At 39.9% G+C, this 27,480-nt stretch overlaps 1 protein-coding gene across 1 annotated transcript; it reads left to right on the forward strand.

Annotated features, from left to right (window-relative positions):
- The first annotated feature begins 20,733 nt into the window (after positions 1-20,733).
- On the forward strand, positions 20,734-21,264 carry LOC110893388. The gene has a single exon (XM_022140499.1). It carries the CDS (start codon positions 20,734-20,736, stop codon positions 21,262-21,264), a length of 531 nt encoding a protein of 176 aa, XP_021996191.1.
- The last annotated feature ends 6,216 nt before the right edge of the window (positions 21,265-27,480 follow it).

The following is a 27,480-nucleotide window of genomic DNA, read 5'->3' on the forward strand; positions in this document are numbered from 1 at the left end:
CCATTTGACTATGTGAACCGTCTTAACCCTTCGATTATATGAACCGTTTGTAACCATTGAACCGTGTAAACCAGTTGTATCCGTTGACATGACTTACAGTTGACAATAGACATTTGACTATACATAAACATTTCTACAATTGTTAAACATTTCATCTTGATGGTTTGGTTTGAGTAAGTGATTAAGTAACGAGGCGTGTGTAATATGATACAAGCATGGTGGATACGCCGCTGGTACTTCCTATATATAAGTGTTTGTATGGTATTACATATCGTAGCGTTATTTGAATCATTTCAATTTGAGACATATGACATTTTATACAAATAACACACTTTTCACGAGACATTGTTTTACAAACGACTTATCTTATACAAATTCATTTTACATGGTTATCCGTTTAACCATACAGTGTTCTCTTATTTATACATATCATCTGATCTTATCGTTTTTCAAATGATTTACAAGACAAAGCAAATTACAAGGTTCATGACTAAACATTTTCTCAAACACAAGTCATGAATTCCGTTTTCACAAAACCAATGTATCTCACAGGCATTTTTATGCTGACGTACCTATTTTCACATGTGTTTTCAGGAGATGATGCATAGGACTTATCAAGACATACTTAGGCGGACCTGTGCCTTAGTGACTTAAAACGAGACAAGAACTAGTTAAATTATGTTATGTACTCTTTGGTTCTTGTTTAAAACAATGTAAACTTTCATGTTTGATTAATAAAACGAAACTTCAATTGCCATGGATTTGAAACAATTAATTATGTTACAACATTCCCCGATGTTTCCGCCACGTTCTGTATGTTCTAGGTCGGGGTGTGACATCGGATCAGTCACTCTTACCTGGGAACTCTTGGGGTGAGTATCCATTTATAGGCTAAAGCATGTCTTCGCGATACATTATGAGGACCTATTTACTTTGATTCAGCTTTTGTGTGTCATTTGTTTGCTTCGTGGTTCGAACAAATGACCATCACCCATGCCTTTTTGGTTGGTAATCGTAACATCCTATTCTTACCCAATACCATTTCACTTATTTTCTCCCATGCTTCCTCTTTTAGAATGCCTCCATGACGCGACAATCAGATACCTAATGAAGAACTGGAAGCTATCATTACGCAGCAAATGGCTGCTGTACTCCCAAACCTCATTGCTCAATGTAACCAAGCCTACAATAACAACAATAATGCTCCCTGTAACTTCAAGACGTTCAAACCAGCTAAGCCATCAAAGTTTTATGGGTCTCAAGGAGCAACTGCACTTCTGCAATGGTTCGAGAGTCTAGAGAGCACCTTCAGACATGTTCAGTGTCCAAACGAGCGAAAGGTTGAATTCGCATCTAGGGTCTTTGAGAAACGAGCTTTAACATGGTAGAATGGTGTGATGAGGGATAGAGGTGCCGATGTGGCACTGGCTCAAACTTGGGAAGAGCTTCGAGCTCTAATGATGAGGGAATTCTGTCCTCGTCATGAGATTAGGGCATTGGATAGGGAATTCGACGATCTTAAGCAAGATTGTGGTGAGCATCGAGCTTACACGGACCGTTATGAGGAGTTAAGTCTGTTATGCCCGAACATGGTTACGCCCTTGGATAAGGTAATCGAAAAGTACATTGATGGCCTCCCTGACTCAGTACAAGACATTGTTACTGGTAGCAACCCCACTACAGTTAGACAGGCCATTGAGTTATCCGCTAACTTGACTGAATCTCAGACCAGGAAAGGTAAACTTTTACGAAAGGGTGATAAGAAACCAATCGAGGAATCGAAACCAAAGGATGAGCAGACTGAATCCTCCAAGAAGCCCAAGAAGCGAAAGGCTTCTCAGAACTTCGCCGTGGTTGCTCACAATGATCAAGTTGTCCCCAACCAACCAGCTCAACCCCTGCTAGGAAGCCATACAACGGAACTGCACCCTTGTGCAACCAGTGTAACCTTCGTCATCATGCCAGTGTGAAGTGCCGCAAATGCCTAATTTGTGTGTCACACCCCCCAAAATCCACTCGTGGAGTATCACCGCATGGAGGCGTGACATGACCAGGATCAAGCCACCAATCATATTGAACATAATAAGTAATAAATGTAATTCAACCAAACAATATGAAAGGTGTTCAAAACAAAGCATAGTAAGTGTTTAGCGGAAACGTAATTGTGAAAAACCCAAACATAAGTACTAAGTTCAAAGTGTTATAATGTTTTAACATGGTATCCACTGTCCATGCCCCACAACGACTGCGCCTCCCAGTGCAAGCTCCATGAGTACCTAACGACCTGCAAGGCATGTAACAGAGAGTCAACAACAAAGTTGAGCGAGTTCACAGTTAGTTGTTTAGTTATAGTATTCGTTTCGTAAAACATGTGTTCGTTTTGTAAACCATGTATCGTATTAGTTCGTATCGCGGTCTCCCAGACATGTGTGCGAAGATTAGTGGGGGCTTCCCATGTCTTCTAGACTAGTTGTATCTGTATTCGTATCGCGGTCTCCCAGACATGTTTACGAAGATTAGTATTCGTATCGCGGCCTCCCAGACATGTTTGCGAAGATTAGTGGGGGCTTCCCATGTGTTCTAGTCTAGTTGTATCTATATGTGTCCTTCCCAACCCGAGGACAGTGGTACGTAAACCAGTAGCAATGAAAGTACGAGTAATCATTCAATCCCATTCCCAACCCACCGGGAATCCCATGCTTTGGTAAGAGTGTGAACTCACCTTGGTTTGCTCGGTATGCTAAACTATGTGCTCACAAATAATCAGTCAAGTCCTATGGGATGCACGTATACACAATCAGTTTAAGTTTGTAACGATTCACATGCAATCTATGTCACAAAGTGTGTTTGGCAGTTAACATCATGCGCCAGGTAAGCAGTTAACATGGTTATTCTTTAACATGCTTGACAAGGTTAACAACTTAATAGGATTAACATATAACAGGAGAAATAAGCTAATGGTGTTAGTTAATACGTAGTTCTGAGATCGTGGTACATTTTATCCGAGCCAGGATGTACCGAGTAGCGAGACTTGTGTGCTTCATCCATTACAAGTTCTCGTAAACCGCCATATAGTGGGACCCAAATACGCCCCGTTACATAGTAGGCGCCGTCTTCCTTTTGCTCTAACCGTTGCCTTGAGCCACGTAGGGCTTCAGCCCTGATGTTTTCTGGTTTCAATGCTTCTACCTGAGCATCCCGTATCTGTGCCGGAAGACTAGACTGGATGGTAAGTTGTAATGCTCGTACGCGTCTAGGTGCAGTGTCTTTTCGGCTAAGGGCGTCAGCCACAACATTGGCTTTGCCTGGATGGTACTTGATGGCACATTCGTAATCATTCAGTAGCTCGACCAATCGTCGTTGTCGCATGTTCAATTCCTTCTGCTTGAAGATATGCTCGAGACTCTTGTGATCGGTGTAGATGGTGCACTTGGTACCGTACAGGTAATGTCGCCATATCTTAAGCGCGAAAACGACAGCTCCCAGCTCTAAATCGTGTGTAGTATAGTTCCGTTCGTGGATCTTAAATTGGCGTGAAGCGTAAGCAATGACCTTATCCCGTTGCATCAATACGCAACCAAGACCCTGTATTGATGCGTCACAATAAACTACGAAATCGTCTGTGCCCTATGGCAATGAGAGAATAGGTGCACTGCAGAGTCTATCCTTTAAGTGCTGAAAAGCTGTTTCCTGAGTATTACCCCAATGATAAGTAACACCTTTCTGTGTCAGTAGTGTAAGCGGCTATACAATCTTTGAGAAGTCTTTGATGAACCTTCTGTAGTAACCTGCCAAACCCAAGAATTGGCGAATTTCTGTTGGTGTGCGAGGTGCAGGCCAGCTCTTGATCGAATCTACATTGGATGGATCAACATGAATCCCATCCTTGTTTACCACGTGGCCTAGAAAGTGGACTTCACGAAGCCAGAAGTCGCATTTCGAAAACTTGGCGTACAGCTGTTCTGATCGAAGGAGTTCCAAAATAAGTCGCAAATGTTGCTCGTGTTCCTCCTGACTCTTAGAATAGATCAGGATGTCGTTGATGAAAACAATGACAAACTTGTCTAGGTAAGGCTTGCACACTCTGTTCATAAGATCCATGAAGACTACAGGTGCGTTTGTTAACCCGAATGGCATAACTAGAAACTCGTAGTGGCCGTAGCGAGTTCTGAATGCTGTTTTGGAGACGTCCTCATCCCGGACTCTCAGTTGATGGTAGCCTGACCTCAGATCTATCTTTGAATAGTAGCTCGACCCTTCTAGCTGATCGAATAAATCATCAATACGTGGCAGAGGGTAGCGATTCTTTACAGTCACCTTGTTGAGTTCGCGGTAGTCAATACACATCCTGAAGATGCTGATGTGTGTAAAATGCAACATATAAATTACATCAAATGAGGCATAAAACTAACCCTTTTTAAGTACTAATGTTGGAAAAAGAGTGTTTTTGTCTTCCTTTTGTATTTTCAGGATTAAATGAGCTCAAATTAACAAAAGAAGCAAAAAGGCAGCTAAATCTAACATAAATACAAGAAAAGGAACATAAGTGGATTGCCCGACCCCTCGACAGCATCCTCCCAAGCAAAACAGAGAAGGCAGAAGACTGAACACGCCCCGTGCTCAGCCAGCACGGGGCCGTGCCCAAGAAGCAGCAGAAAAGACAAACCTATAGAAGCTTCTATTGCCCACCACGGGGCCGTGCCCAGTGAACACGGGGGCGTGGTGAAAGTACCGCAGGCGCATTAATTGTAATTGCGAATTACAATTAATGAGGAGAGAGATTGTCAGACGGGCACGGGGCCGTGTGCAGCGGGCACGGGGCTGTGTGCAGCGGACACGGGGCCGTGCCCAGGCTTCTGTTCAGCCTATAAATAGGAGTGCTTGGCTTCATTGCAACTCATCCCTTGGCACACCACCTCTCTCACACTTCATCCACCACCCACCACCATCACAACACCATCATCCACCATCATCCATTGTCCATCATAGAGTGTGTGAGTCGTCTCGGGATCCAAGATTGATCGTAAGAGTTCTTGGCAATCAAGGCCATGTTTGCCTAAGTCTCTTACATCACTTGGTGAAGACAAGTGTTTAGTATAATACTTTTTATTTTTAATCTTTTGCACTTTTTATTTGGTTTTGTATTAATGACTTTAATAACTAGTTGCTTATGTTGAAGGTGATTCTTCCTTATCGTTTGTCCGTGGTGTCTTGGCATTATTTTACTGTCTATATAAAATAAAAGATTTTCACCATTCATATCTCCACGGTCTATATGGAGGTATGTTGGCTACCTGGTCGGGGGTTAAGGGAACGGTTTGGTAAGGGTCTTGCCCTTGTTCAGCGTTTAGAGGTCCTGCAAGGGACCTGGGTCAAATTTAGTAGGATCTCCTTCAATACCCATAGGTATTGGATGGCGGGGATCCAAACTCTTTGACCCCCCCATAAGTTAACTACTATTAATACTATAACCCGGCTATTTAGGACTGTATCCCTGCAGACTCAGACTACTTAGTCGAGGGTAACGTTGTCACACCCTGCTAGTTGCGGAAGCGTGTTGCTTGTGACGTAAGAAAGGTAATCATTGCATCTAATCATGTATCACCGGCTCAAGACTTGTTTCCTGAAATACATGTAGTTTTAAAAAGTCAACAAAAGTTGAGCGAGTTCATGCGTTTTGTATGAGTTTCAAATAAACTTGTAAACATTTGAGAGATTCCTTTGAAAACAAGTATGTAAAGCGTCTATGAATAGATCAATTAATGTTTTGCAAGGACATTAATATATGTGAAAACATAGGGAGTACCTAACCCAAGTGGGCTATTATTAGTGTCGAATCCCCTCGACTGTGTCGAATCCCCTCGACTGTGTCGAATCACCTCGACTGTGTCAAATCACCTTGACTGTGTCAAATCCCCTTGACCGTTGTCGAATCACCTCGACTGGGACACAAAAGCACTCTAAGTAGTCATAAATGGACCATGAGTGGGGCTCGACCGTACCCGTTAGATCTAACCTTTGTCAATGTTTCTTATGAGAGTTATTGGCATTTCAGTTTCAGCCTATGCTCACATGATCTAATAGTTCATTTCATAGCCAAATCATACCAATGAAACATATGTAACATGTATTTCACCCTCGAGAGTTATAAATTCGAAAACAGTTAAGAGAAAAAGGGGGACATGAACTCACCAGTTTGCGTTCTGTGTACTATGATATCGAAGTGAGCGTCCGTACGTGTCAATAACCTACATGTGTACTAATCTCGTTAGACACTAGGTCTTTCAGACCTCGTACAAGTTGTTCATCTTGAATTCTTTATTATGTTCTCGTTTGTCATCTTTGGAACAACCTTGTATTTTAGAGCGTTGATAGCTTACTAGCTCGATTGTTATGTACATACATGTATTCTATACGTATTGAATTATAGGTGAACGGGCTTCACCCTTCATATGTCTTCGTGCCGCGCACACGTGTAATTGAGCCCTTGCTCATGCCATTGGGACGAGCCCATGTCATCTATGTTACCGTATCTAAACCATGTCTTAATGTTATTGGGCCGAACCCATGTCATTGGGCCGAGCCCATGTTATATTGTCATTGGGCCATAGCCCATGTATTAAGGAATTTGGGCCTAGCTCATTACTAGCTTTGATAAGCCCAATTCTAACTTTATGAGTCCATTAACATGATCTTGCAATTTTTACCAAAATGTTACCAAGTAGTAAACTTTAAATAAGTTCATTTTTCCTATGAAAAATACTTGGAAATTTGTATAGTTTTCGACTTTCCAGATTCTTGTTATCGATCGTTTAGATATGTGCTCGTTTTAATGTCTAAAATATGTTATTTTAGACTCGACTTTGTAGTAACTTGTTCACGATATCGATACGCCCAATTTGTCATCATCAAGTGTTATGTATTTCCGTTTCGACCATTCTATTTAATTGTCCGATTTTACTAGCATTTCTTGGACCATGTAGTACATGTATGTATATTTATTTTGATCACCCTATAGGTATCTAATACATACATATATATAGCACACATTACATGCACTTAGCAAGTTTCCAAAAATAAATAATTTTTCTTACCAAAAATTATATTTACACATTGTTATATTTTTACCCATTTATTTTTGTAAAAATATAAGTTTAAGTTCATAAGAACTTCTTGAATATTTAAACCTTAAATATTCCCATCAAAGTTTCCATAATAACGTTTAAGACCACTAATCGCATTTAACCTTGTTAATCACCCTTTAATCCCTCTTTAACCGTGATTATATTTTTAGAAAAATTCGCCATAGTTTCCCCTAAAACTATGACGTTTACCCACGTTATAAAAACGCGTTTAAATCACCAATCAATTTCCAAATCACCCTTAATTCATCAAACTTACACTTTTCATTATCTAACCTCAACACTTCATGAGCTTGTATATATATACACTTTTCCATGTAGCCAAGGGAACCTCCATGAGAAGGTTATTCGGCTGCGTAAGGAGCTGGATGATATCCAGCAGCTCGTTGATGCTAACCCGTTGGATGTGACCTTACGTGACACGGCTGCAAAATGTCTTCGGGATTATCAGGTGGCAGCTTATGATGAAGAGTGTTTCCTTAAACAGAAGTCCAAGGTTGAATGGCTTTGTGCTGGGGATTCTAATACCTCCTTCTTTCACAAGTGTGTGAAAAGTAGGAACGCTAGAAACAAGATTAGTTGTATAAAAGATGTTCATGGTAATCGGTTTGAAGGTGAGGGTATTCCCGGTGCTCTAGTTGATCATTACTCGTCATTCTTGGGTACGGCTTACTCGGTTTCGAGTTTAGATGATGATAACTTGTTTCTCAATACCCTTAGTACTCATTCGGCTGACCATATGATTAGGCAAGTGACTCGTGAAGAAGTTAAACAAGCTATGTTTGGTATTGGTGAAAATAAGGCCCCTGGTCCCGATGGTTTCACATCGGCGTTCTTTAAGCAAGCTTGGGATATTGTGGGTGATGAGGTAACGAATGCTGTGCTTGATTTTTTCGATAATGGTAAATTGTTAAAGCAAGTCAATCACACTATTCTAGCTCTGGTTCCTAAGGTGGATACTCCTAATTCTGTTCTTGATTACCGTCCCATCTCTTGCTGTAATGTTATTTATAAGTGCATTAGCAAGATAATCACGGACCGACTTAAGGGGAGCTTGGATAAATTGGTTAGCATTAACCAGTCGGCGTTTGTTCCAGGCAGGAAAATCACAGATAATATTCTTCTCACTCAAGAATTGATGCATAACTATCATCTTAACAGAGGTCAGCCTAGATGTGCTTTTAAGATTGATATTCAGAAGGCGTATGATACTGTTAGCTGGTCGTTCCTGGAGTCTATTCTAACCAAGTTTGGATTTCACCACAAAATGATTAATTGGATTATGACGTGTGTTACTTCGGTATCCTATTCATTGAGTATCAATGGCGAGCTCCACGGTTATTTTGAGGGAAAGCGTGGCCTTAGACAAGGGGATCCGAAGTCCCCGTACCTGTTTACTCTAGTCATGGAGGTTTTGACTCTTATTCTTCAGCAAGTTGCCTCGAATACTTCTTTTAAGTTCCATGGTAAGTGCTCTAAGCAGAAGATAATAAATATTTTGTTTGCTGATGACTTGTTCCTATTCTCTCATGGTGATAGTGTCTCGGTGAAGCACTTGAAATTGGCCCTTGATAAATTTACGCAGATATCGGGCCTGGTCCCTAGCATGCCGAAGAGTACGGTTTACTTTAGCAATGTTACGTCTGCTATGAAAAATCAGATTTTGAATCTTTTGCCGTTTCAAGAAGGCTCGTTGCCTGTGCGTTACCTTGGAGTTCCGCTAATTTCAACGAGACTAGCTGCTAGAGATTGTAAAATTCTGCTTGAACGTACCCAAAGAAGAATAGATAACTGGGTTACTAAATCCCTGTCGTTTGCAGGGAGACTTCAGTTAATTAACTCGGTTCTTGCTGCCATGTATTCCTATTGGGCTTCGGTTTTCCTGCTTCCTATTGGTATTATAAAGGACCTGGAGAAAAGGTTACGTAGATTTTTATGGAATGGGGGGAATCAGGGTCCGGTTCGAGCTAAAGTTGCTTGGAAGGAGGTTTGTACTCCGAAAGATGAGGGCGGTTTGGGTATTCGCAGTATTATGGATGCTAATAAAGCTTTTCTGACAACTCATATTTGGAGCATAATTACTAATCGTCCTTCGCTTTGGGTTCAATGGATTCATTCGTACAGGTTAAAAGGTAATAACTTTTGGGAGGTTCAATGCCGAGGTCAAGTTAGTTGGGGGTGGCGGAAGTTGTTATCTATCCGTCCTAGTATCCGGCCCTTTGTTTGGAGTTCTATTTATAGTGGCCGTCAAACCAATGTATGGAGTGACAATTGGTGCGCATACAGCCCTCTTCGTTCGTTTATATCTCCTCGTAATATTGCTAGAGCTGGTTTCTCGCTTAGCACAACGGTGGCTGATGTTGTTTCTGAAGATGGCCAATGGCGATGGCCTCAGGCTTGGTATGATACATTACCAGTTCTCATTAATATTGCTACTATTCAGATTACCCCTGATACGGCGGACCGGTTTCGTTGGAAAGATTGGGAAGGCAAATTACAGCGTTTTTGTTCATGGGAGGCATGGAATAACCTGCGGTACAGAGAGAATAAGGTTGTCTGGGTTAACTCGGTCTGGTTCAGTCAGTGCATCCCAAGGCATTCCTTTCATTTGTGGTTGGTTATTAAGAATAAGTTGCGGACACAGGACAGAATGGCTGAGTGGGAAGCGGGAAGTGCTACTAATCTTCGGCTTATGTGCTGTCCCTTGTGCAGATATGACCGTGATTCTCGGGATCACTTATTTTTTGAATGTTCCTATGCTTCAGAAGTTTGGAGACTAGTTAGGAATATGGTTGATATGGGGAGTGTTAATGACACATGGGCTTCGGTTATGCAGTGGATGGAGCTAAATGCCAATTCGAGTTCCCTAGATTACATTGTTTGTAATCTTCTGTTGGCGGCTTCCACGTACTTTATATGACAGGAAAGAAACAATCGTCTTTTCACTCAGGTACAGAGGAATGCTAGTGTTCTCTCCAAGGTTATTATCGATACAATTCGGCTCAGGATTATGGGATTCAAAACTGGTAGAGACCCGAAGCAAAGGAAGCTATTGGCTAGGTGGCTGATCGCGAAGACAAACATGGATGTAGACCCGGGCTAGAGTGATGTAGTCTCCTAGTTTTTTATTTCGGGTTCTGGGTTGTGTTGGTTTGGCTCTTTGTTTTTGTTTGGTTGTGTCTGGTTGTTGAATTTGTTTGTGTTTCTTTCCTAGGCTTGGTATGCCAAGTCTAGTAGTGTGTATCGATGTCTCGATACACCCTGTTTATTATTGTTTGGTTGATATATAAAATTCACCGGGGTAAACCCATTTACCCAAAAAAAAAATTTAGACTTTTTAATATGAACTTTTATAACTATTATTTTGTATAACTTATCCTAAAAAAATAACAAGTTCACTAATCTTCTAAAATTAGGTTTTAAGTTCATTTAAACCCTTATTTCTCCAAGTATTCCAAAAATTATATACATGGCTCATGAGCATGAAGATGATGATCTTTTATGATTTAAACATATCATGTTTAAATCATATTATTAAGTTCAACATAGCCATATTATCATGCTTATAAATTACTACAACATATAAGCATTAAGATCATCATAATATCATTTTTCATACAACTAGTCTTAACATAATCAACATAAATAACAAGATTACACTAACTAGTTGCACTAATCTACACAAATTAACACATAATATGGTTATATTTAGTGTTTATTAGCTTTGAGATTAGGGTTTTTGGTGTGATTTTTATTAATCTTTGAGATGATCAACTTGTACATCCATAATCTATACATAATAATGAACTTAAATAAGTTGTTTAGGAGTCTTACAACTTTGCCAAGATGATTAAGAAGATTAAGAAGATGTTTAAGCTCCAACCAAGCTCCTAATGATCTTCCATGCTTAATCCATGCTTAATCAATGCATTAATGACAATAATGTGCCTTGAAAGTAAGTAATTTATGGGGTTTAATGCTGATTAATGAAGTTTTATGGTGGGTTTGTGGGGTTCCTTGTTTGGCCGAGAATGGGAAGACAAGAATGGGGGTTTGGTTTTAATTTTCTTGTGATTATAAATGATAGAAATGGTAGTCTTCAAGTTATGGTGAAATGATGGTGTAGGCTAAATAATTTCAACAACCATGTCACAAGCCATACTCCATATCTTTCAAATTTCAAACACGGTAAAGTGGGTGGGACCCACTTGTTGACCGAATTGACCATGGGGGGGGGGGGTATCATATGATTTTTTTTATAAAAATGGTTAAAAATATAGATATTTTGGTCTTTAACCAAAGTACGGTGATTTAGGGTTTAATTACACCATTAAGAGGTAATTAGTGTTTCGGAACCAAAATTATTATTAACTAGATCCCTAAACTAGTAAAAATCATGTTTTGATACCTTGGATGCCTTTCGTTCGGTCGTCGGTGGATTTACGGCACTTTTGTGGCGTACCGACGGATTTTGTCGCGAGTTGTTATTTCACATCCGAACGATGTAGGGAGTGGTTCCGAGTTCCAAATTAGGCTTAACTAGTTCACCAGAGTTTTCATTTGGTTGTTACGATGACAGAAATACTGCTTACTAGCTCGTCGGTTCGCTAACAGACTAGTTTAATGCATAGCGATATAATATCGGAAGCTTATGATTCTGGTCATCTCATTGATATCCTTAAAATGTTTTAGTGTGTTTTTCATCAAGTGACATAATTCCGAAGTCCCGGAAATGCTTTGTTATAGGTTCGGACAAGTTAAAAGTGCTATATTTTTAGCCGAAATAGACATTTTTGAGATTAGGGCGTTATACCGGAAAGTCTTGTTTCTTTGCAAGATGTGTTTTCATAATAATGTTTTCTTATATAAATGGACTCAGTTATGTTATCCGACTGTCGTTTTTCAGTGTTTCGGTCTGATTTCACAATTTGCTGGCATGAATAGTGTAACCGTGAATAGTGCACGTGGCACTTTCTACCAACACTTTTAGGACATTGTTTGCCTGATTTCGCAATGTGGCGAAAACCAACATATGTTTTAGCATTGTTTCCTTGTCCTAACCTTGTTATCCAATTAACGACACTGTTACGTAATTAAATTACGCTAAATGCATGAGATTATGTAAATAAAATAGTGATTAGTTTGTACGGAATTATCGGTTTATTGCCATTTGTCACATTCTCCCCCTGTTAAAAAGAATTTCGTCCCGAAATTCACGTTGAGTTATCCTTTAAAGGACTCTTATCGACCAGGTGGAGGGGTACTTTGTATTGATATGAACTCTACGTTCCCATGTATTCTCGGGTTCGTGACGTGAGTTCCAGCGGACCTTTACTAGTTTTATATGACTTCTCCTTGTCTTGTGGACTTTCCAGTCCATAACCTAAACAGGTTCTTCGGTAAACTGGAGTTTGTCGTCTACGTGAATTCCATCCGCTAGGATGATAACTGTTTTCATTTGTTGGACTTTTCTTAAGATTCGACACATGAAATGTGTTGTGTACGTTACTGAGTTCTTCTGGCAGTTTCAACTTATACGCGATGGTACCGATCTTTTCTAGAATTTCAAATAGCCCAATGTATCTCAGGTTTAGTTTTCCGCGTTTCTCGAATCTAGCTACGCCTTTCCAAGGCGAGACTTTCAGTAAGACTTTGTCTCCGACCTCGAAGACTAATGGTTTACGTCTTCTGTCCGCGTAGCTCTTTTGTCTGTCACGAGCCGCTTTGATACGGTCTCGTATCTTTGCTATCTTGTCAGTAGTCTCTTGGACTAGTTCAGGGCCAATGAGTTGTTTGTCTCCGAATTCCGCCCAACACAGCGGTGATCGGCACTTCCGTCCGTATAGTGCTTCGTATGGGGCAGCTTTGATGCTTGTGTGATAACTGTTATTATAGGGAAAACTCCACCAGTAGTAAATGAGTATCCCAGTTTCCGCCCAAACCATCACATAGGCGCGAAGCATGTCCTCCAACGTTTGGATGGTTCGTTCGCTTTGTCCATCGGTTTGCGGATGAAATGATGTGCTTAGATCCAGACGAGATCCAATCGATTCCTGAAATGATTGCCATACTCTTGACACAAAGCGACCATCGCGATCTGAGATTATTGAAATAGTTACTCCTTGACGTGCTATTATTTCTTTGAGATAAAGCTCAGCTAACTTCTTCTTTCTCGCGAGTTGGCAAGAAGTGAGCTGACTTGGTTAATCGATCGACGATAACCCAAATCATGTCATGACCTCGAGAGGTCCGTGGGAGTCCTGTAATGAAATCCATTGATATATGTTCCCATTTCCAATCGGGAATCTCGGGTTGTTGTAATAGTCCAGATGGCTTTTGATACTCGGCCTTGACCTTTGCACAAGTTAGGCATTTCCCAACGTAGGTCGCACTATCTCCTTTGAGATTAGGCCACCAGTAATATTCCTTTACATCCTGATACATCTTATCAGATCCGGGATGTATTGAATATTTTGACTTATGTGCTTCATCCAACACTAAGTCTAGCAATCAGCCAAAGTAAGGAAGCCAGATTCTTCTCATGAAGTACCTTGTGCCATCTTTGATCTCTTCCAGTCGTTTCTCTAATCCTCGCAAGGATTCTGCTTGAATGTTCTCCGGCTTTAGAGCTTCTAGTTGTGCATCGCGCACATGAGTAGTGAAAGTCATCTGAATGGTTAACTCTAAAGCTCGTACTCGTAAAGTTTTGACTCGCTCTTTCCGGCTCAAAGTATCCGCCACAATTTGCCCGGATGGTACTTGATTTCACAGTCATAGTCATTCAACAATTCTACCCATCGCCGTTGGCGTTAATTCTTTTTGATTGAATATATGTTGAAGACTTTTATGGTCTGTGAATATGGTACACATAGTACCATAGAGATAGTGATGCCAAATCTTTAAAGCGAATACTACTGCGCCCAATTCTAAGTCGTGAGTGGTATAATCCTTTTCATGAACTTTCAACTGCCGTGACACATACGCGGTGACTTCTTCACGTTGCATTAATACACAACCCAAGCCTTGGTGCGATGCATCACAATACACCATAAAGTCATTGGTGCCGTCAGGTAGTGATAAGATTGGCGCTTGGCATAGTTTATCTTTAAGCGTTTGGAATGCCATTTCTTGTCTTTCACCCCAATCAAACTTTTTATCCTTTTGAGTGAGTGAGTTAGCGGTTGAGAAACTTTAGAAAAGTTCTCGATGAATCTTTGATAGTATCCCGCTAAACCCAGAAATTGTCTTACTTCTGTTGGGGTCTTTGGAGTGTTCCAGTTCTTTATGGCCTCTATCTTAGTTGGGTCAACATGTATCCCATTCTCGTTCACCACATGACCGAGAAATTGCACCTCACGAATCTAAAACTCGCATTTTGAGAACTTGGCATGGAATTGTTCTTTCTTAAGCAACTCCAGAATAGTTCTCAAGTGTTGTTCGTGTTCCGACTCTGTTCGTGAGTATATTAAAATGTCATCAATGAATACGATCACGAACTTTTTGAGATATGGCTTACATACTCGATTCATCAAATCCATGAATACGGCGGGAGCGTTTGTTAAGCCGAAAGGCATAACAAGGAACTTGTAATGCCCATAACGAGTCCTAAACGCTGTTTTAGGAATGCTTTCCTCTTGTATCCTCAACTGATGGTATCCGGATCTTAGATCGATCTTGGAATAAAAGCTGGAACCTTGTAATTGATCGAACAAGTCATCGATCCTTGGTAAAGGATGCCGATTCTTGATAGTTAACTTGTCTAGTTCTCTGTAATCGATGCACATCCGAAAGGTTCCATGCTTCTTTTGAAAAATAGCACCGGAGCTTCCCAAGGCGGGAAACTCGGTCTAATGAATCCTTTGTCAAGCAGTTCCTGAAGCTGAGTAGATAATTCTTGCATTTCCAAGGGCGCCAGTCTATGTGGAGCTTTTGCCACCAGTGCCGCACCTGGCACTAGATCGATACGAAATTCCACTTGTCGTTGTGGTGGCAGTCCCGGCAAGTCTTCTGGAAAGACTTTGGGATATTCCCTTACCACAGGGATGTCTTCCACCTTGCACTCCTCAGCCTTCTTGTCAACGACATGAGCAAGGAAGGCGATGCACCCTTTTCTCAAACATTTTTGAGCCTTCATGCAACTAATGATTCGTAGTGGTGTGTCTTGTTTTTCCCCATGTACTAACAAATGTTCTCCATCGGGAAGGGGATGCGAATGATCTTCTCGTGACATGTGTTTTCAGATCGATTGTCGGATAACTAGTCTATTTTAAATACTATGTCGTAATAACCAAATTGAATGAGTGAAAGGTCGATATTGGACTTTCGTGCTCCAAGTTTGAGTGTGCATCCTTTAATGTCTTCTCCCGACTCAACTAATTTACCGTTGGCCAATACTATGGAATGAGAGAACGTCTAGCTTACTTGACTCTAGACCAAGTATATTTTGAATTCTAAGGGGAATGAAATTAATACCGACACCTATATCAAACAAAATGGATGCAACGGGTCGGTTGATAGGAATCGTATCGGTGACCCTTAATGACTTCACATGACTCCGCTAATTTCCCCATTAGTTAACTTGATAGAGCAAGACATGTTTAACCTACATGACTCTAATTCGTGTATGTGCTTAGTATCTAAAGACGCTAAGTTAAGCCGACATTGGTATCCAAAGAATTGATACATGATGGTTGTAGAGTAGAACGTACCCATGGCAACCTTGGGATTTTGGGGAGGATTCCTAACTCTACTCATACACTTACTTATTAACTTGCTTGATTCGTCCTTAGACATCCATGCTTGTCGTGACTTCTTTACCACAGTTCAAATCTTCTGGTTCTTTCTTGAGTATATCTAACTCATTAGTTTCCGTTTTGTACCCAGTCTCACCACACTGCTACACTTGGCACTTTTTCAAGTGCCCTCATGGTGAAAGTTTCACTTATCTTATTCAGGATTTTGACAAGTTATTAGCGTACTTCTTTTTGTCAGCTTTGTATCTCAGGGCTAAACCCCAAATGCAGCGCTCAGTGCGTTTGAATTCGAGTGTTATCCAATATGCAATCAATCCTTGAGAGATCGTAGAGGCATCGGGGGTAACCAACAACATTGGTTCTAATCATGATCGAGTCCTAGAGTACGGTTCCCAAACTTGGAATTTTTCCACTAGCGAGCAATACTCTTCTCGCTTAAGACTCTTGAGTTCTTCCCACAATAACCTCTTTGTTGTATTACTCCCTATAGTTTGCACTTGGAGATTCCACCAAGTTAACGCCTCATTCAACAGAAGGCTATTCGTTTACCAAAATGTTTATTTAGGAGTACATTTATTAGCAAGGTTAACTGACTTCCTTGTCTTTATCTAGCGGATAGAACTCACCGCACCTTCTGTATCAATGAGGTCTCGCGGCTTATAATCCGGAAAAGCCTTAGGATTAAAATCTGGTGTGATTGCATCTCCAAGTGTGGCATTGTCACTCATTCTCGTCCCATCAGGATTTTAACCACTTGAACTACCGGTACCTTCAGTATCATCACTAGTGTCGACTCGACAACCTCATGTTGTTCCATATGACCTCTAGTTCAACTTTAATAGTAAGGCGCTGATTAACTGACCCTCTTCTAGGCGTAGATTTTCTTGTCGACGCCACGTTGTTTCCGATACATAGTATCATTGGGTCTAGGCTTTTATTTGGACCGATATAGCCTATCATGCGCCTAAAAATTAAGAATGTGATTGGTCATGGAAACCTCAAGACAGCGTTGCTCCGGTATGTTTGAACAATGATATTCATGAATAAATGCATTCCAAAATGCATAGTACCTCTCGAGTGTATTAGCCATGTGCCTAAATGGGAAAAGAAGTAATTCGTTGAGGAGGAGAAACCAAACGGTCGTCTCCAATTTTTACAACGTGTATCCCATACTTCCTGGATCTCGATCGCCCCAAGTAGGAAAAATCCTTCGCCGCACTAGCCCGTTGTGACAAATACGTTGATACTCCTTGAGCTCCACGAGCTTCGACAAAATTGTTATAATTTCCCTAGATGTCGAATAATACAATGAAGGGGTTGTAGCTTGGCTCATGCCATAGTATCCATTGGAATAAGACAAATATCAAATGATAGAGTTTAATGTAATCATCTCCGATAACTAAGATAAGGTAAGGTGTCATAGACACCAAAGAACCAGCCCATGTACAAGAATTTCGAGAATGTTGAGGAAAAATCCTCCATGAGTGGCTAACGAGTTTTGTTTGCTTTCGATGACTAGTCTCAGACGACTCGTGTTATAGATCGAATGTTAAGTGCAAACAATACGTGTAGTCTTCCTGTATTGTAAAGTGTTATAGTAACCATTCCGGTTAGTGTTCTACTAGATAGAAATTTGAACAACTTAAGAACTTCGAATGGATAGTGATCTCTTGGTTTGACCCGCAGAGCCCACCAGGATTCCCATGCACTACAAGTTATTATTACGTGGGCCCCCGTAATAATAAATTGCCTTGCATGGTCACCCTAGCATTCTCTCGTTCAAACAGATGATCAGCCAAAGAGAGGAAACTATTGTCTATATACCTTCAACATAGGAGGGACCTTCGTGATGGCCCACGTGCTAACGCCCATTGTCATTATTCGTGATAGGGCACAACATTAGACGAAATATAAGTAGAGAGAATCTGCCGCAATAGCAGCTGGAGGGGCACCCTTAAGATGAGTACTTCATCTTCCTTGTCTGGACGAGAGTGTCATCAATCATGATTGGTATGAGCCTCAGGGACCTCGTCCCACTAGTAGAGTTGTTGTCCAAGGCCACCACCTCCGCCTCGTCATCACTACCGAAGCCAGACATATACCATCCGAGGGAAAACAACCATCTTCCACGGGATCAATGCTTTTGGGTCTCACTCAGGAACCAACCCGCCATAAGCTTCGTAATGGGCGCGAGGTCGTTATTCTTATCACATGAGCCAAGTGTAATAATAAAATTCGTAGTCGAAGGTACTTTACTTCATGGCAAAATATTCCGTACAACACATATATATAGATATATATAATCACTAAATCTCATTTTGTTTTTGTTCTCATGTTTCACATGTAATCCTAGTGTTTCGAGTCTATTCCTTATAGACTAAACATGTATTGATCCATATCCGTTACTTATGATTGAGCTCGCGTAATAGATCCTCATGTTATCGTGACACAATGAAAACCTTTTGTCATTTTGTCATACTTTTGAAATCATTTTTGTAATGTTATCAAGTTTGTTCTCATGTGAGAGCCCATAGTGATTGTAGACCAAACTTTAATAAAAGTTTTTCCCCGGTTCACTACAATCGGAGCTCTGATACCAATCTGTCACACCCTGCTAGTTGCGGAAGCGTGTTGCGTGTGACGTAAGAAAGGTAATCATTGCATCCAATCATGTATCAACGACTCAAGACTTGTTTCCTCAAATACATGTAGTTTTAAAAAGTCAACAAAAGTTGAGCGAGTTCATGCGTTTTGTATGAGTTTCAAATAAACTTGTAAACATTTGAGAGATTCCTTTGAAAACAAGTATGTAAAGCGTCTATGAATAGATCAATTAATGTTTTGCAAGGACATTAATATATGTGAAAACATAGGGAGTACCCAATCCAAGTGGGCTATTATTAGTGTCGAATCCCCTCGACTGTGTCGAATCCCCTCGACTGTGTCGAATCACCTCGACTGTGTCAAATCCCCTTGACCGTTGTCGAATCACCTCGACTGGGACACAAAAGCACTCTAAGTAGTCATAAATGGACCATGAGTGGGGCTCGGCCGTACCCGTTAGATCTAACCTTTGTCCATGTTTCTTATGAGAGTTATTGGCATTTCAGTTTCAGCCTATGCTCACATGATCTAATAGTTCATTTCATAGCCAAATCATACCATTGAAACATATGTAACATGTATTTCACCCCCGAGAGTTATAAATTCGAAAACAGTTAAGAGAAAAAAGGGGGACATGAACTCACCAGTTTGCGTTCCGTGTACTATGATATCGAAGTGAGCGTCCGTACGTGTCAATAACCTACATGTGTACTAATCTCGTTAGACACTAGGTCTTTCAGACCTCGTACAAGTTGTTCATCTTGAATTCTTTATTATGTTCTCGTTTGTCATCTTTGGAACAACTTTGTATTTTAGAGCGTTGATCGCTTACTCGCTCGATTGTTATGTACATACATGTATTCTATACGTATTGAATTATAGGTGAACGGGCTTACCCTTCATATGTCTTCGTGCCGCGCACACGTGTAATTGAGCCCTTGCTCATGCCATTGGGCCGAGCCCATGTCATATATGTTACCGTATCTAAACCATGTCTTAATGTTATTGGGCCGAGCCCATGTCATTGGGCCGAGCCCATGTTATATTGTCATTGGGCCATAGCCCATGTATTAAAAAATTTGGGCTTAGCTCATTACTAGCTTTGATAAGCCCAATTCTAACTTTATGAGTCCATTAACATGATCTTGCAATTTTTACCAAAATGTTACCAAGTAGTAAACTATAAATAAGTTTATTTTTCCTATGAAAAATACTTGGAAATTTTTATAGTTTTCGACTTTCCAGATTCTTGTTATCGATCGTTTAGATATGTGCTCGTTTTAATGTCTAAAATATGTTATTTTAGACTCGACTTTGTAGTAACTTGTTCACGATATCGATACGCCCAATTTGTCATCATCAAGTGTTATGTATTTCCGTTTCGACCATTCTATTTAATTGTCCGATTTTATTAGCATTTCTTGGACCATGTAGGAACATGTATGTATATTTATTTTGATCACCCTATAGGTATCTAATACATACATATATATAGCACACATTACATGCACTTAGCAAGTTTCCAAAAATATATAATTTTTCTTACCAAAAATTATATTTACACATTGTTATATTTTTACCCATTTATTTTTGTAAAAATATAAGTTTAAGTTCATAAGAACTTCTTGAATATTTAAACCTTAAATATTCCCATCAAAGTTTCCATAATGACGTTTAAGACCACTAATCGCGTTTAACCTTGTTAATCACCCTTTAATCCCTCTTTAACCGTGATTATATTTTTAGAAAAATTCGCCATAGTTTCCCCTAAAACTATGAAGTTTTCCCACGTTATAAAAACGCGTTTAAATCACCAATCAATTTCCAAATCACCCGTAATTCATCAAACTTACACTTTTCATTATCTAACCTCAACACTTCATGAGCTTGTATATATATACACTTTTCCATGTAGCAAAAATTTAGACTTTTTAATATGAACTTTTATAACTATTATTTTGTATAACTTATCCTAAAAAAATAACAAGTTCACTAATCTTCTAAAATTAGGTTTTAAGTTCATTTAAACCCTTATTTCTCCAAGTATTCCAAAAATTATATACATGGCTCATGAGCATGAAGATGATTATCTTTTATGATTTAAACATATCCATGTTTAAATCATATTTTTAAGTTCAACATAACCATATTATCATGCTTATAAATTACTACAACATTCGGCTTGTGTTTGGAATACAATTCGGAATCGGGAAGAGCAGGTGCTATGGGCTGATATGGTTTGGTACACGCAATGTATTCCTAGGCATTCATTTCATCTATGGTTGGCATTTAGAAACAAGCTCAAAACGCAGGATAGATTGACTATTTGGGAAGCGGGTAGTCATACCAATTGGAATTTGATGTGTTGTCCGCTGTGTAACCATGATAGAGATACTCGGGATCATCTATTTTTCCTATGTTCTTTTGCGGCGAAGACATGGAATGAAGTCAAGAAGCTGGTTACTTTGGGTAATGTTGATGATTCATGGTCGTCGATCGTTTCTTGGGTGGAGCAACATGCAAAATCTAAGAATGCGGATCATATTGTGTGCAAACTATTGATTGCTGCTTCGGCTTATTATATATGGCAAGAGCGGAATAACAGGCTTTTCAAGAACAACAAAAGAACGGCTGATCAAGTGGCTGAGGTTATTAAGTCTTCGGTTCGGTTGAAGCTCATGGGATTCAGATTTCGGCTTGCTTCGGCTAAACAAAGGATTTTCAAAAGATGGAAGATTGAAGATAATGGAGCGGACCCGGGCTAGAGTCTAATTTCTGTTTTTTGTTTTTTCGGTTGGGTCTGGTTGTTTGTGTTGTGCGTGTTTTGACTGGTTATGTTTTTGTTGGTTTGTGGTTCTTGTTTTCCTAGGCTTGGTATGTCAAGTCTAGTTGGTGTGTTACACTGACACACCTTTGTACTGATTGGTTTCTTTTATAAAATTTACCGGGGTAACCCTTTACCCAAAAAAAAAAATTACTAAAACATATAAGCATTAAGATCATCATAATATCATTTTTCATACAACTAGTCTTAACATAATCAACATAAATAACAAGATTACACTAAGTAGTTGCACTAATCTACACAAATTAACACATAATATGGTTATATTTAGTGTTTATTAGCTTTGAGATTAGGGTTTTTGGTGTGATTTTTATTAATCTTTGAGATGATCAACTTGTACATCTGTCACACCCCGGCCGCGTATAACATGCAACCGCGGCGGAAACGCCGGGGAGTGTTGGGACAGAATTAAATTGTTTCATAACCATGGAAATTATAGTTACATTTTTATTTATCAAACAGAAGTGTTACATTGTCTTAAACAGGAAACAAAGAGTTCATAGCATAATTAAACTAATCTATCTTCATTTTTAGTCTCTAAGGCACAGGTCCGCCCTAGTGTCATGATCATCATCCTATGGAATAGCTCCTGAAAACACATGTGAAAGTAGGTACGTCAGCATAAAAATGTCTGTGAGATACATAGGTTTGTGAAAATGGGATTCATGACTTGAGTTTAAAGAAATGTTTAATAACAGTCAGTCATGAACCTTGTAATTTGTCTTGCTTTGTAAACCATTTGAAAAACGATAATATCAGATGATATGTAAACTAAATGTAAGGTTAAAAGAATAACCTAGTAAAATGAGTATGTATAAGATAAGTTGTTTGTAAAACAATGTCTTGTGAAGAATATGTTATTGGTATAAAATGTAATATGTTTATACTGAAATGATTTAGATAACGCTACGATATGTAATATAATGCAAGCATTTATATATAGGAAGTACCAGCGGCGTATCCACCATGTTTGTATCATATTACATACGCTACGTTACTCCAACCATTTACCCAAACCAACCACCATGTAAATTGTTCATGTATAAATCAATTGTCAAGTGTTATTGTGTAAACCATATCGAAATGTCTATGTTCAATGTAAACCACCAAGTATGTATATCAATGTCAAAATGTTTATGTTTAATGTAGATCATGTAATGTGTACCCAGAACATATCTTGTATGGTAAGTGAGATATATCAACTAAACCATATGTAAAATGCACAAAACAAGGTGTTGAAGTAAAACATGGTTTAAATCAACGTTATGTTTTGTGGAACAATGCATGCTCTACTGATATTAACATTTATGCGGTATTGTGAAATATGCATACATCCAAGCCTTGAGACTGTGGCGATAAACCCTTAAACAAATTAATGGTTTATCTAAGTTATGTATATCGAATTCGGTCATTCCTTCCAATCCAATCAAACCCAGGATTTCAGGAATGGGAGTTGTCAATTCCTATGGTACCACTACCTACTAACGAATGGCGTGATCAATGTTAATGAATGTATTGTTCCATGTTAAACAAACCAAATGTTATACCAAAATGAAGGCATGTGATGTAAACAATTGTACTAAGTATGCACACAATGGGCATAAGTAGCATGAAATGTAATGTGAACCAATGTACTAAGTACGCACACAATGGGCATACATAGTATGAAATATAATGTAAAGCAATGTACTAAGTACGCACACAATGGGCATACATAGCATGAAATGTAATGTAAAACAATGTACTAAGTACGCACACAATGGGCATACATAGCATTAAATGTAATGTAAACAATGTACTAAGTACGCACACAATGGGCATACATAGCATGAAATGTAATGTAAAACAATGTACTAAGTACGCACACAATGGGCATACATAGCATGAAATGTAATGTAAAACAATGTACTAAGTACGCACACAATGGGCATACATAGCATGAAATGTAATGTAAAACAATGTACTATAATGTACTAACGAACATAGCAGGTTTATGATGTGAAAACATGGAAAGCATGAAAGTAACAAGTAGGCACATGTGTTTCACCCCAAAACAGTTTGTAAAACAATAGAAAATGGGGTTCTATGTACTCACCTGAGATTGCTTTGAAGTTCTTGTATAATAACCAAACAATGCTAGATCATGGAATATCAAACGGCACCTAATAGGTAGCTATGTTAATATACCGGACCTAAATCGGAAGGATCGGATAGTATGCGGGTTCGTAAACCAAACGAGTATGGAGACTTGTGTAACATGGTTTAACAAAGCCTACATACTAAAATGAAACCTAACCTAAGTGCTTACGGCCCATTACGACCCGTTTAGGTAGCTTATGCTACCTTAACGCGTCGTTCGCGTAGAACGCGTTTGGAACGCCTAACATCGTGACCACAAGGTATAACCTCGGAAGGTTACAGCTATGGTCACCTAAGGTGTTTGGTTGGATCCTAATGATCGACCAAATGGGTCGGGTTCGAAAGTATAACCGATGGTTTAGATCGCTTACCTTACGACCCTATATAAGCACTACACTAAAAGTGACGAGCTAAGCATGTTAGAACATGCTTAACTAAGTTTAGAAAACAGGTTTGGCATCAAAACAAACGGCTTTGATGCACACGAGTAGTTTGGTTACAAATACGCAAGAATGCACATTTTGGCCGAAACTACGACTCGTCACTGAGTCTAGATAACGTGGTAATCAGTAGGTATAGTCACTACGGACAATAACCATTGTGATCACGCTCACGTTATGAAGTTCCATGAACTTCGTGTTGACCATAGGCTGGTCACATAGAAAGTCAAACAAAACTTTGACTTTCGGACTCGAAAAGCAAATAAAAGAACGAAAGAACACTTACGGAGGGTCCCCGAATGCTAATCTAGATCAAAATGGCTCAGGTATGAAACAAAGGTTCCAACTTAGAGCTTTTGATCAGATTTTTGTGGGTTTTAACCAAAAGGGGGGGGGTATTTATAGGAAAAGTAAAGCCGTTAGGATCGTTTCTTGAATATCATGCAACGATCTGACCCGTACACTTGTCGAAATGTTGTGGTGCCCTATTTTGCCCCCACCATAAGAATCCGACACGTGGCGTTGCCCTTTAGGTGATCGAAAGGCCAACTGCAAGTGGATAAAACATTGAATCTGGTCTGCTTGTCTGATGCGGCCCGCGTGAAGGTGCAGGCCAAACTAATGCGGGCCGCCTGGGGGTGCAGATCAGACAACAAGTTTCAGAATTTACAGTTTAGGTCCCTGTTGCATGTTTAAGCTATTTCCAACACTTCTAAGGCCCGTAAAGCCAACTTTAAGGCCCTAAAATGATGCCTAAACATTATGGACATGAAACATGTTCAAAAATACCAAAGCCTTCAAAACTTATTTCTAAGTTATGTAAAGGTTATTTAAGGTATGTTGAGTATATGTTGATGTTTCGGAGTATTTGTCGCATTAAACTGAGTACGTTTACGCACCAGTTTGCGTATAATCCTCCAGAAAGCGATGTAGAGTTTGAAATTGAACAAAAGTCAAAACATGAAAAATGTAAAACACAACCAAACAAACATTGGGATCAAATAACATTGTTTTATTGATAACTGAACTGTTCACATGATTACAAGCACAAATGTTACAGTCTCCCCTACTTGTGGAAATTTCGTCCCGAAATTTATTTAGAGGAAACTCGTGGAAACAAATGCGGATATTTCGCCTTCATTTGATCTTCACGTTCCCAAGTAAACTCGGGTCCACGTTTAGATTCCCAGCGAACCTTGACCAAAGGAATGCGCTTGCGTTTAAGCCACTTGACTTCACGTTCCATGATTTCCACCGGTTTCTCAACAAATTTCAGTGTTTTATCAACACGAATTTCGTCAAGCGGTATGTGGAGGTTCTCATCAGCTAAACACCTCTTGAGATTGGACACGTGAAAGGTTGGATGAACATTTCCAAGTTCAGGAGGTAACTCAAGTCTGTAGGCTACCTTACCGATTCTTTCGACGATCTTGAATGGTCCAACGTATCTAGGTGCAAGTTTTCCTTTCTTTCCAAATCTGTTCACACCTTTCCAAGGTGAGACCTTAAGTAATACACGATCACCGACTTGAAAATCCAAGGGCTTGCGTTTCAGGTCCGCGTAACTCTTTTGACGGCTTCTAGCTGTCTGAAGGTTATCACGAACTTTCTTTACCTTATCTGTTGTCTCCAAAATGAGGGCAGGTCCAGTAAGTTGAGCCTCGCCAATCTCATTCCAGCAGACTGGTGAACGACATTTTCGACCATAGAGAGCCTCGAAAGGAGCCATGTTGATGCTGGAGTGATAACTGTTGTTGTAGGAGAATTCAATCAATGGAAGATGTGAATCCCAACTACCACCAAAATCGATCACACAAGCTCTAAGCATATCCTCCAGTGTCTGGATTGTTCTTTCAGGTTGACCATCCGTTTGCGGATGATAAGCTGTGCTCAGATTAAGTTGGGACCCCATAGCAGATTGCATGGTTCTCCAAAAATGAGAAGTGAAACGAGCATCTCTGTCAGAAATGATGTTTAAAGGAACACCATGTCGAGCTACAATTTCATCCACGTAGATTTGAGCAAGTTTGTCAGCCGAAAAATCCTCACGGATTGGCAAGAAATGCACTGACTTGGTAAGACGATCAACGACTACCCAGATGGCATCGTGACCTTTCTTTGTGCGTGGGAGTTTAGTAATGAGATCCATAGTAATGTTTTCCCATTTCCAAACTAGGATCTCTGGTTGTTCCAATAAACCAGAAGGACGCTAATGTTCAGCCTTAACCTTAAGACAAGTAAGGCATTTTGATACGTATAAGGCAATGTCTTTCTTCATACCAGGCCACCAATACTGAATACGAAGATCCTTATACATCTTATCTGAGCCTGGATGAATAGAATAACGAGACTTATGGGCTTCATCCATAAGTAAGGTACGAAGATTATCTTGGCTTGGGACCCACAAACGGTCCATGAAGTAATACGATCCATTGTCACCCATGGCATTATTGCCTAGTGGTATCTTGGTGGTGGGATAAGGCTTATGACCATTAGGTCATGGGTTCGATTCCCACAAAGGGGGTTTTTCCCAGATTTATTGGGTTTCCTCCTGAATTGGTGTATAGGCATTATTGTCTAGTGGAGATGGATATGATCGGGTGGTTCTGCTGGTGGCACGATGATACCCCAGCGGTCCGTTAGTGATCCAAATTTGCCGTTCAAAAAAAAAAAATACGATCCATTGTCCTTCAGTTCAAGAGCAGGTGTTATGTGATAAGGAAATTCCTTATCCATCAAGCCTTGTGAAACACAAGTTTGTTGAGCCTGAGAAATACGCGCTTGGATATCGGTTTGAGCTTGAATAACAGATTGGACATGAACACAATGAAGCTTAGTACGTTCCTTGCGACTCAATGCATCGGCTACGACATTCGCCTTACCCGGATGGTAGCGAATCTCGCAGTCATAGTCGTTTAGAAGCTCCACCCAACGTCGTTGTCTCATGTTGAGCTCTTTCTGATTGAAGATATGCTGAAGACTTTTGTGGTCCGTGAAAACCACACATTTTGTACCGTACAAATAGTGTCTCCAGATCTTAAGAGCGAAGACAACTGCACCCAACTCAAGATCGTGAGTGGTGTAGTTCTTCTCATGTATCTTCAACTGTCTCGATGCGTATGCTATGACTTTGTTCCTTTGCATCAGGACGCAGCCAAGACCCAATTTAGATGCATCGCAATAAACGACGAAATCATCATTACCCTCGGGCAAGGTTAGGACAGGCGCGTCACAAAGTTTCTGCTTCAAATGTTGGAAAGCTTCCTCTTGCTTGAATCCCCAATCAAAGGGTTTGTTCTTCTGAGTTAGAGCAGTTAGAGGAACTGCAATCTTCGAGAAGTTCTCAATGAAGCGGCGATAATAACCCGCTAGACCAAGAAAAGAACGAACCTCAGTAGGGGTAGTAGGCGTATCCCACTCCTTAATCGCACTGATCTTGGAGGGATCTACATGAATACCTTGTTCGTTGACAATATGTCCTAAGAATTGAACCTCTTTAAGCCAGAATTCACACTTGGAGAATTTGGCGAAAAGTTGCTCTTTCTTTAGGAGTTCCA

Source organism: Helianthus annuus, chromosome 12, assembly GCF_002127325.2.
Source record: "Helianthus annuus cultivar XRQ/B chromosome 12, HanXRQr2.0-SUNRISE, whole genome shotgun sequence".
Classification (NCBI taxonomy): domain Eukaryota; kingdom Viridiplantae; phylum Streptophyta; class Magnoliopsida; order Asterales; family Asteraceae; genus Helianthus; species Helianthus annuus.